This window comes from Etheostoma spectabile, unplaced genomic scaffold (genome assembly GCF_008692095.1).
Source record: "Etheostoma spectabile isolate EspeVRDwgs_2016 unplaced genomic scaffold, UIUC_Espe_1.0 scaffold433, whole genome shotgun sequence".
In the NCBI taxonomy this organism is placed as follows: Eukaryota; Metazoa; Chordata; class Actinopteri; order Perciformes; family Percidae; genus Etheostoma; species Etheostoma spectabile.
The window spans coordinates 170417-183037 of NW_022605608.1; the positions used below are offsets into that span (position 1 = coordinate 170417).

At 43.0% G+C, this 12621-nt stretch overlaps 1 protein-coding gene across 1 annotated transcript in view; it reads right to left on the reverse strand.

Moving 5' to 3' along the window:
- Positions 1 to 10749: 10749 nt before the first annotated feature.
- LOC116686648 (breakpoint cluster region protein-like) overlaps positions 10750 to 12621 on the reverse strand; it is a 2454-nt gene continuing 582 nt past the window's right edge. The window contains exon 1 of the mRNA XM_032511665.1: positions 10750 to 12621. This exon is cut by the window's right edge and continues 582 nt beyond it. Within this exon, the coding sequence (XP_032367556.1) occupies positions 10750 to 12162 (1413 nt within the window). The 5' untranslated portion in view covers positions 12163 to 12621.

Consider the following 12621-nt stretch of genomic DNA (forward strand, 5'->3'; position numbering starts at 1 on the left):
ACACATACGTTGATAGAGATTCAGTATATCTGTCATAAACTGGAGTTGGCTAATATTATTGGCTCATAGGGGTAGGAATCACCAGAGGCCTCACGATACGATGATACTTATGTCTCAAAACAATATTATTGTGATTTTAATTTAATTAATATCGCATTATTCTGCAATATATTGCATTTTATTACCTTTTTTCCAATTTCAAAATTTTTCCCAATTTCAAATTATGTCCCCAAAATGAAACTTTATAAACATCTGTTTGATCATAAAAGATTGAAAATATCATCCAGGATCCAAAATGACACCTTTATACACTTTACACTCATGTTAAGTGACACACACTGCAGTTTTTCCTGCCTGCCTCTACGACATGTAACGTTAGACAGCCAATCACCTGCATTATTAGATCTTGGTTCGAGGAGGTTGCGTGCTCATTGGCTCACTGACACTAATGGGTATTACTCCTAAAAAGGTATTCAAATTTGGTGTCGAACGACCAGGCATTTTCCGATACTGGCGACAATTTGGTCGGTGCCTATCTAAGTTCGGAACCCAGCCCTAGCAGTGACTGATAAGTGATCATTCGAAAAATATAAAGTCACACACAGGAACCATCCTTTCAGTTCTACAGTACGTCCTCCCTGTCCCATACCCATCCTGCTGCAGCTTAAAATGGTTTTAACTGTGCAATAGAGCTGTAATAAATACGTTCTAATAACATTACATAAGATTGCTGAGCCCAACAGCTGCGTGGAGCCGTGGATCAGAGAGAAGCTGATTTTGTTTTGGACTGTCTCTGAATTCCATAATTCGGTTTTTCAAGAATTTAGCTTTGCAGTATTCCCACAAGTCATGGTATTACAAATGTCAGATTAATGCAGATCATCCAACAAAAAGCAATATTATGCTTCACCTTTTTAATACACAATACACAGTGCCTTTGCTTTCCCGCATTACCACACTGAACACTCAAACTAACTAAAAATAGAATTCAAGGATATACAAGGACTCGGCCAAACAACTTGGCTCCCAACGTTTCCAGTCTCCTTCTGGAGTACCATCAATCATCATGAAACACTTTTCCTTCCTCCAGCATGCAAACAAGAGCCATGTTCACAATACAAACACAGCCGTTAAATACTGGGGACATGTTGGATGTCCTATTGATGACAAGGCAAAGACACATTCAAAGCCCTAATCCTAATCCATAGAGATGAACTACGGTAAACAGGCAGAAAGGGAGTGACAGATGTGCAGCTGAAACAGTATCACAACATCAGAGACGCACAGTCCCAAAAATAATCGTGTGGTCTTATTTCACTACACAAGAACAACATGCAGTATCAAAAGCAGAGGGAACGTTCCCTTTGGGATGCTTTTACAAACATTTTTTTGTTTTACCTTTGGATTGCCATCATTACATGGACACAAAAGCACTGCCTCTTTAACTTCCCAGCAGGACATTTAATATGGGGAAGAATGAGCTTGCTGTTGGTTCTGAAAACCACCAAAAGTGAAAAGTTCAGATCAGAGAAACAAGATTTGGATCCACTTAAAAGTATCTGCTATAAGTACCACAGATACAATATCTAATAAAAAAATCCTATTCGCCTGATGGGAATACATTTAGACAGCAATACTCAAAAAACTCAATCAGAGAGTTCCATTGATTTGTCCCAGAAAGAGCTGGAACTAGAATAATAGCATCCATAATTCCCCATTTCACCAGTGGGAAAAGGCAAAGTGCGGCCCAGCCTGGCACATTGACTGATCATCAGTGTGTTTAAATAGCTTGTACTGCTCTGACAAGGAAAGCGAGAATCAGATCCCCACTTACTGTTCCCCACTGTGAATATATTGACCATCAACACAAAGATCAGCCAGCTGATGGACAGAATTTAGATTGCGAGCTTCCAGAAATAAACACCACAAAGCAAATGTGTTGATCGATCTAACATAGACACAGATATTTAAACATCAATAATTCACCACAGAAAAAACAAGATACAATGAAGGACAGCCTCTTTGTCGCCTCTCTAATGGTTGTATAGATCTTGAGAGACAGGTTGCACCTTTGGAAAAGAAAGCAGCAGAAGAAGCCAATGTGAGATGTTGTTAAAAGCTTGGCACCACTTTACGGCTCCGGCAAACGGATTCTCCTGCAGACTGTGCGGTCACCGGGGAAACAGCGGTGGCAGCGAGAACACAAGCAGGGGAACTGGTTAAAGGGGGGTTGGCCCTTCAGACACCGGATGTAGTGACCCCGTCCTGTGGCCCTTGTAGTTTTCCTCACTTCATGACAGGTGGGAAAATCTTAGATAGATTTACATGTAATGCACTTCACAGAGAATCTTTGGTGATATTTAGTTCTCCACACTACACTCCACACTCTCAATGGGCTCTCTGTCAGTAACTCAAATCCTATTATCATCACATGATGTATTTATGTTTTCAATTTCTGATACGGAGCCACTATGTTAATGAGGCATTCCAGAAAATGCCACCTAAGGGTGATTATAAATACAGTGAAAGTATCAAAACCCTCAATCCACAGAGAAATGCACACAGCCCATATTTAGAATCTGTGCTTTATATATTCCATATGGTTGTGATGTCACAACTGTACAATGTAGAAAATGCAGCTACAATGCTGATACAGTCATTCCCCGGTTGCAATGCCAGTGCAGAGACTCCAAGAGTGCAGATGCTAAAGACTTGAAAACGCTGACTAATCAGAGCAGACTGGGCCTTTACGGGAGGGGAGCTTAAACAGACAGATGCTAAAACGGAACGTTGCAGACAGATGGTGACTAGAGGTATATTCAGACAGACAGTATAATATTAAAGCGTGTACACATGTACTATGAACTTAAAATGAGCATGATAAGGGAAAAGATTCAAAATCAAAATCAAAATGGATGTAGCTAACATATCTTGCATCGAGCTCCTGGACCCTAAATTGCACATAATGCTGTTTGTTAAGCCGTCTTTCTGTTAAAAAAAAAAAAGGAGTGTACAGCTATGTTAGCTCTACTAAGGCTGTATGTAAGCACAGTGCATGTGCAAACGTTTGTTGTCTCCAACCCAAAACCACGGTTACTCACATGATGTCACTTGAAGACATTTAACAACTGTTTTCACAGGCTGTGTCGTACTCCCAACTTGACGTTGACACGTAAACTTTAACCTCATATTGTAACTGGGGCATAGGTTATGTCAAATGCAGACAATGGCTGTGTGTTTTGGCAACCTGTGAAAGAAAATGTTAGCCGACACATTATCATCACATCCTGGGCCATCTGAAGTGTGGTGTCTGCTGCATTTGGGAGGCCCTTGCAACCACAGGGCTGGTGGAGGCAGTGAGGCCCACCGGCACTAGTCTCTGATGTGTTGTAGGGCAGCCTAAAATTAGTGCCAGTCATTGAGCAGAGTAGGTCAGAACGGGGCCGCCCTGCCCAGCACACCTACTAATCAGTGTGTGTTGAAATAGCTCAGGGTGGTCAGACTACCGCTTGTAATGTGCAGCATAACATAGAGAGAATCAAAGCCCAATAATTGTTCCAGTCTGTGACAATAAACACAGACAACAAAGCACATATACACATTGGCTATACGTGGGATTAGCTTTAGTGACGCTGAAGAGAATAACAGCACGTCTAATATTATACAGTAGCTATTTGGTTCTGCTTGGTTATTTTATTGGGGAATCATTTTGATCTCACTTGTTTTAAAAAGCCCTTTATTCATACCGGAGTCTGGCCAGTCTCATATGGCCTTGTTTGATTTTCACAGTGAACACAACTGCTGACACTGCTTATTATTGGCATATGATGAACACACTTCAAATCAGCCACATGAAAAAAATCCCAGTGACCTCCAGTTATGATCAAATATTCATTTGCATGTCTGAAAAGATTTAAATATTAGTGAACAGGCCTTACCTGATGGGCTTTAATGTGATTGACTCAGTCATAATCTGCCCAGTAACACAGGTTTTACAGCACATGTTCGCATTTAACAAGTCGGTATAGACCCTATCACAATCTTTGATTACAATAACTGCTGGATACAAAACTCCTGGGGCCTGTACATATAGTTTAATAGCGCTGAGCTAAGAGGAACGAGGAACAACTGGATATACTCTCACCTCCATCACCTGATGCATGTTTGATGCTTTCATATTTCAACACTAGCATAAAGTTGGAGACCTAAATTACCTGTATGGCCACAGACTAAAGGAAACAACACCACCCAAACTAGCAGCGGTGAGATGTTGTTCGTAACTTTTGATTTGGTTTTTCAAAGATGCTAGCAAAGCAACACAGTACAGAAAATAAGCAGGGCAGCAACGTCACATTGGTCGGAATTTCACGTTACTGTAAACGTAGTCCCGCATTGCCAGACTGTGCTCCACAGCTCGGCGGAAGAGGGTCTGGCTACTCCACATAGGATTCCGGGATGGGAGAAAAACGGGCTCTGGTTTATTGGCATTTCTCTAAATCAATCACAATTGTCTTGAGCGGCACAAAGCGCTGTACGGAGATCCGGTGCATCTGCCAAATAACCTTGAGAAGGAACTTGTTTTGGTGGAACGTGTATGTTCAAAAGATGTTTTAGTCGTGCAACAGAAAACTCAGATTAGACAGAGAGTCTAGCTAGCTGTCTGGATTTACCCTGCAGGGATCTGAGAAAGCTTAACCATCATCCTCATAAATCCACCAGAGGTTAAAATATCAGCACAAAGAAATCTCAAGGTAGGGGATTTCCGGCCTAAATGAGTCAGCAACAGAGCAATCCCGAAGTGGAAAGTCGTGGTTATATTATAGACTAATGTAAATGTTAGTTATAGCTGAAAGTGAATCAAATGTGCATCTATGCACTTTTATCTGTGTCTATATGCTACTTGTGTTGTTATATTTTTCTCATGCCATCAACTTGCCAGCTGTCGTGATCTGGAACAGTGGTTGTGTCATTTTACTCGTCTATGCTTAGGGTATGTTTTCTTGTTTTATGCGTTTGTGTTGTATCGAACAAAGTTGCAGATTTCACATATCCTCGAAATTCAAATCAACTGCCTACCCGGAAGGGATTTTTGCGTCAAATCATTTGCGCCTTTGAAGCAAAAGGCGAAAAAAATACCCCCTGATGATGTCCCCAGGATTATCTGATCTTAGACAATATGCGTTTGTAATATAAATTGTGTATTACAAACTGGGGGCATGGAGTTAACATATTTTTTTGTCAGGCTCTATCAACAGTTAGTCGAAAACACACTCTGAGCAGTAACAAAAAGCTCCACGGGTCAGGCTGTGGTGAGAGAGGTGAACGCATACAACACTTAACATTTCATTAGCCGTTTCCCCCCACACCCCACAAGCAGCTGAGACATTCCATAAACACTTGGCCTGCCAGCCAGCAGCACAGAGGGCCCTTTGAGTGGGACCAGGGAGGGAAGCTGAGCCTGCAGGACCAGAGGGGGTGAGGCCAAGCACGAGGGAGGCTCACTGAGCCAGGGGAGGCCCGCAAGCTCAGAAACATGCCAAAGATTATTTTTCTATTAATGTTTATCTATGGAAATGCGTATGTTAGAATGTGACGGGAGGAGTGACTAGGACAATCTTGGTGGACAGTCTTGCATAGTTTCTAAACACGTGTTTTTGTTCTGGTTTCTAAAAGGGAACAAAAGAGTATTCATGGCTTTTAGTGTGAGAGCAGCTGGTAATGCCTGGCCTGGTGTACTGATGGCCTGCCAGCTTTTGACCACTTTACCCAGTACACTGCACAGATGAACAGGTGTCTTACACACAAACACGCACGCATACACACACACACACACACACACACACACACACACACGCACTTGGCTGCCCTCGAGGGCTGCCAGCACTTCCGCTTGTAGGCCCACATTTACTCTAGGAAAGGGAGAGGCTGAAATCTTTAGTTTCCTTAACCACCAAACCTCAGATGTTGATATGCAGGTATAATGATAGGCCTGTCTGGGCTTCTTCTTGAGGAACCTCAAATATTCATGAGTCTGCAATTAACCGGGAGTGTAGACCAGCAACGGCATGACTTCTGCTGAGACAGCAAGTAAGGGCCAATCTTTGGACTGAGGCCAAGGCATTCAGACAGCCTTCATCACCTTTTCAGACAGACAGTTTCTATTATCGTCACAGTCATCCCAGACATACCTGTCTACCTTCCTGTAACCGTGCCAAATCCTAACCTCAGATCAATGCATCCTTAAAGACGATATCCTGATTTTTGTAGAGGGAATGTGATTAAACTAATGGTGAGATTTATTATTTCCCTTTTGGTCGACCTCTTCCTCTATGCCCTCCCACTGTAATACATTAACCATGAGACAGTCTACACAATCAGACTCATCCAGAAAGCTGTGGCCACAGGCATGTCATTGTCATGATGATAATTAATTATGGCAAAATAGACCCATCAGAGACTTGGCCTCCTTAAAGGCCCACAGCTAATCAGCAGCTATATTCACAGCTAAGCTTGACAATTGCCCTAGATACCCAGAAACCAGGAGACAACGCTTATTCTTCTTCTATTCATAGAAAAGGGTCCCCTGAGAAGTATTTTTAAACTGACCATTTCACTGAGATTTCACACAGCGATGCAGCTGAGTAGCGGCAGGACAAGTGTGGGTTTGTTTGTGTCAGTTAGTAGGTGTTTCTAATATGAAGTCGTCATGTTTCCAGACTGCCACCATGCCAGACACTCACCAACTCTCTGTCTGCCGTGGCGTTCACATGTTCCATGACAGCAAGCAGAACATACACAGCTAATCATATAGTCCAGAGAGCCTCATTTAGGTTTAACCACTGGCTTGTGTTGTACAGTTTATGGAGCTTTTGTCTAGTTACACAACACTACGCTGGAGCACAAAGTGTCTTTACAACACTAAGATTAGCTAGCTTTACTAGGCTCATTTATGAGAGAATGCCGCAATGCTTTATGTTAAACACAACAACCAAAAACTTTCCAACTGCTCCCTTAAAGTCACTGACCACAACAAAGAGCCGTTAATTGCAAAAACTTGCTTCAAACCGGCTCCCTGCCCAAGGCCTAATCCCACAACGGGCACAGTAATGTTATTGCAACATCAGAAAATAAATCCAGACTTCTGGTAATCCACAAAGCAAGGTCCACATGAGGCAGCTGTGCCATTATGTCAGCGACAAGTCTCCTCTGGACCAATGCTGTGCCTCAGGCTCTGCAGCATGGAGCTCTTAAACAGAAGGTGTCAAACTGGTCAGGGTACATCAAAAGGGGAACTCCAACAGATTTTACACTTAAAAAGGAACAGTTCACTGCTCACGGGATTGTACAGCTCTGTAATGTGCACAAAACTTCATTACTGACCATAGAAAAAGTAGTTTGACAAAAAAAAAAAATACATGAATTTCCCAGGATCCACTTATTGGCCTTTTCCACAGCTTTCAAGTACAAGTTTTCAAGCTTTGGAAAAAGCTAGTGAGTAGACCTTAGTCATGTCTGGTGTGTTATTTTATGTGTCATTTCATTGGTTTTTAACATTTTCTGAATATATTTGCAAAACATTTCTTATATACCAGCTGTCTTACGAGGCATTTATGTGGGCTTTTGCTGAGATCAACACCAATGTAAACCGAACCTGCTGGTGCTCCATGACGCTCCAATATCCAGGTACAAACTGGGAGGAGTTTGTCTTTTCACTAGGGCTGCACAATATGAGGCAAATATCTTATTGCAATTATGTTTGATTGATTGATATTTTTGGATTCAGTCACGAAATTGCCAATGATCATTTTTGTATCATTATACGCATTTTCAATGAGAAATATTAAAATTGAAAAATATTACAGTGCAATTTTTGTATGGATCTGCACCAAATGGAGATAATTTTTTTTTTATTCTGTAGGATACAATTTGTAGGAGGGGATGTCTCTGCAGCATCCCAATACAGAATGGTTTAACACATATTTTGCCTTTAACAAATATTGCGCTGCCCCTGCGATATGGATATTGCACTAGTCCATATTGCATGTCGATAAAAGTGCTATTAATTGTGCAGCCTTACTTTTTACCCCCCAACTGCATCACCACTAATCAAACAACATTTCCACCACATGACTTTTGTTGACAATTTCTGGACCGTGAGTTTTGCGTTTGTGAACGCAAACCGGCCCAGTTGGAAGATTGAAGCAACGTATCATTTGATTTAGGAACTGGACCTTTAGGTGTGAGCCCGCCCTGTGGCTCTGGAAGGAGGAGCTTTGTCAAGTCTGAGAAAAAAAAAAAAAATCACCCCAGATGTTACCATAGTGATGTCATCAGGGTAATCAGCTCGGGCTTGGAGATTATAAATGAGGTCTGGGTGTGGGTACTCAATACCTTTAAGGTAGCGATTGAATTGAAACGTCTCCAGTCAAACGATACCTGCTTTTTGATCCTTATCCATATCTGGTTTTGTTTCAACCAATCACAGCAAGCATTCCTCCATTTAATCCTCTATTGCATGGTGTTGCCATATGGCAACCAATTCTTTTTCTTAGTTCTTTTATTTTTAAGTGTTAATAACTGGATGACTTCACTTAACCAGGAACTACTGTTTCCCTGCCCCTTTTTCTGTACCAGCCAAAATGTAGTTGTTTTTCTTAATCTTAGAAGCTTTTCTTTAAAAAAAAAAAATGTCATCTGTTATCTGGGGTAAATAAACTTTGAATCCCCCCCCCCCCCCCTTTAATTATTATTGTTATTTTTGTCATAAAAAACACATCAATACATTTTTACCATGCTTAAAAATTAATTCATGCAATAGAGGGTTAATGTGACGTGTGATTGGCCCATTACTGCAGCAGCTAGGGGTGGTGGTTGCATTTTACGCGACATCGTAAAAACAACACAACCTTTTTACATTGGGTATACAGTGTAAAAAGGTATCAAAGATATTGTTTTTGGTAACATGATTTTTCAAAGGATACCCAGCCCTCCTATATCATACAAATATAATATAGATTGCATTATGGTTAATGTAGGATTGGGCATTTTTGGACTAAAAGTCAGAAGGTTTCGGTCACTGTTGCATACATTTTTTTTTTTTTATGTCTGTCTTTTGCAAGTCCCACCACTTTATAGAAGTTCAGTTCGTACTAAATCATTGGGGTTCAGTTTTAATATTCAAGTGAAAACAGATTTTTCTTTTAATGTTTTTCAAACAAGTAACTTTTTTATATTTAAATGTATTCATTCTTTGAAGAACTAGAAACTTGATATTTCTGCAAAAATGCACCAAATGGCACCTGTGGAATGACGCAGACCTAGGTTGAATGATTTTGGACATTTCAGTCATCCGAGCAACGTGCTAGTTTACAATTGCACATGCCAATTGCACATGCCGATTATATCACGGACTATCTGCTTGCTTGTCACATGCTTTGTGTCAGAGAGCTTTAGACTGAATCACCTTATATAACAACACACTATTCTGCTCATCTGTTTAATCTGACCCACAGTGGATAACACTTCTTTTGGGGGTAGAGGCAAACAATTTTCCAGCTCCAATCCTTAATATTTGCTGTGTATCCCAATCCCTCTTTGGCCTCAACCAACAACAATATCCTCGTGTCCTTGTGTGTCGTTCAATATGACAAATGTTCTTGCAAAAGGAACACGCACAACCGCCTCTCCTTCTGTCCTTGGCAATACTAAGCTGCCTAGACCACTCTCCTTATCCCACTTAACATTGTTATATTGTTAACATGTCAATACTCTGGCTTAATGAGTGATTCCCCTATTGTGTTCACACATAACAACAGGAAACACCAATGGCAAGGCGTTTTGATTGATAGTCGCATGACACACTTTAAGCCCCTCGATCCTCTTTTTTGAGTGAGTTGTCAGGGCTTTTTTCCTACCCGCCACTCATAACAAAGAGCCTCCCTAAATTGATCACGCTAGACGAACCCCTTTAAGTTAATTACTCGGCACCAAGGACAACAACGCTGATGTGTGCTGACACAAAAACACTCAGGGTCGACAGGGCCGAGCGACTGGGAAGCCCCGGGGCCGCCGCTGTCTCGGTCAGAGCATCTCTGTGAGAGCGCTGCAGCACTCAGCGGCCGAAGAGCAGAAGGGGGTGAAAAAGAGAGGGCAGGCCTGCTTACAAAGGGTAAAGAAAACACTCCTGAAAGAAGTGCAAAACGCTGGGTAACTGTTGTGTAGAATCTGTGTATGTAAAGTCCATCTTGACAATCCCAACCCCATCCTGACAGGCTGACATTTTACAGGCTCCTACCTGTTTATTCTTTGTGCCAAGTCGAATCCCGCTTAACTGGAATTTGTTAACCATTCTGACACTCAATACGGATAAAAGCTGGGAGGAGATCAAATGAACAGGATTTTTTTTTTTTTGTAGGCCACTACAATCATAACAGCTTAGATCCGCTCAAGTAAACCTGTCAAGAAAATGGCGAAAAATCCAACAAGAAAGTGTGTTTTAAAAAATAAAGTGTATAACATTCATGTCTCCACTATACATTTTAGTAAGGATTGAGTGTATGAGGTCTAAATATTAGGTGCATTTGACACATAAGTTATTTTAGATCAAGGCCAGACATCTTTCAAGGCAAGCACAGACATCTTTCAGACAGGGATTAGAGGGCCTTTAATGTGCTTTTTAGTACTTGATCATCTCTACCCATTAAAAATACTTTTCTGTTTTTAATCCTGAAAATGAAAGGCTTTGATGAATCATCCGTGTTGTGCAGTGTGTCGTGCAGACCTACCCAGATCTCCTTGAACACTGTTGTCATGAGAGGTCCTGCTGGACGTGGTGGAGTCCCCATCACTGGGCCAGATCTGGCCCGTTTTACTGACCCCAATTATGGAGGCCTCAGACACAATCACCTGCTGCTTCAGGCGTTTCTGTGACAGGGGTGTGGGAGGGCTGCTGCTGTCAAAGGACTGCTGGGAGTGCTGGGACGGTGAGCGGCTTTTCTCCCTGTACATCTGATAAGTGGTGGGGCTGGGAGACACATGGCTGGATTGGCTCGAGGAGAAGTCCTCCTCGCTGGATGTTAAGTTCTCGTTGGAGCTGCAGTCTGGCGTGTAGCCTCCTCCTACGTCGTCAAAGCTGCCGGGAGAGTAGGAGCGTCTCGGCCAGGTGAGGTGTGCATCCTCCTCTATGCTGTGGTCCCTAATGTGGATGACTCGAGTGTCCCCATCAGCCATCATTCCCCCAACATACACACTGGTGTAAGGCTGGCACTCCGCTGACTGCTGTTCAGACTTCCCCCCAGTGGAACGCATGACACTGTCTTTCAGGAAGTGTGAGCTGACCTCGGCGTCTTCATATGACCCGTTGAAGCTGTAGTTCCCCTCGGTGGATCTGCCTCTCTGAACACCCTTGCCGATGTCCCCCGTGGCGGCCGACAGGTTCCCTGGGAGGGAGTGCAGGGACCTCTTGCGCTCCATCTGCATGGCCTGACTGCCCAGGGTGCTGATCTTGTCTGAGACCTCCCTGTCGTTGACTTTGACCAGCCCTCGCTCGTGATGGTACTCCATGTTCACATAGAAAGGTTTCTCCTGGACGCTCCTCACCGACAACCCCTTGCCGTCTCCGGCTGAGTGAGAGTTGGCCCTCCTGATGCACTCAAAGTTGGATCTCAGAGCTGCCACCGAGCCTGTGCACGGTGGGAAGTCAGGAATCTCTGACTCCTGGCGGACAGGTGACTCCCCACCTTGGTGTTTGGCTGAGGACGCACCAACCACCTCTCCTTCTGGATGTGGCTTACACCTGGCTGTCTTGCCCGGCTCTCTCTGCTGCTGCAGCTCCTCCACTGGGGCCTCATCTGTGTGGGGCCCATGGCTGTCTTGGCCACTGGGCAGGTCTCCATCATTCATTTGTGGCGTGCTTTTAAATCCCCATCGCTGCCCATCATAAGACTTCCTCTCTTTTGCAAGCAGAGTCTGCAGGTAGATCATACGAAAGCGCTCCTTGTTTACTTCCTTCTCCAAGTGCCTGATAGAGGTCTTGCATTTGTCCAGCTCTTGTTCAATGTTCCCCAGTGAGTTCAGCTCCATGCAAGGGGGATCAGACTCAGGGAACTGGGCTCTCCATGCTGCCACAAACCCCACCGGTTCAACCATTGTTATCACTGACATAAATTATTCAACTAACAACACAAACATTTACCTTTTCTAAAGCATGAACTGGACTCGACTGTTTACAGCCTGAAGCTTCCATTGTGCTAAAGTACAGAAAGGAAAAGTGTTCTCCAGAGTGAGGAAGGATCCACTTTACAGGGAAGAAAAACTGTTTAGTTTACAGTCTTTACTCACAAACACAGGAAGACAATCCTACAGAGGCAAAAGCATTGGTCCAATCCTTTACTCCTATTGGCACAGTCCCAAGAAGTGAGTTTATCCTTGATCTCTTCTTGGGCTCGTCTATTCTCTGGAGATCCTCTGTCTTCCTCTGTGCTTGGTGTCAGACTGATTCCCAGCTCTCTGGTGTTGTGGCTCTTCGTCAGCGTTGCATTTGCAGCAGAAAGAGGAGGGGCTACATGGATGTGATTTAGGCTTCACTCCAAATACATAAAAAAAAAAAAAAAAAAATCAATG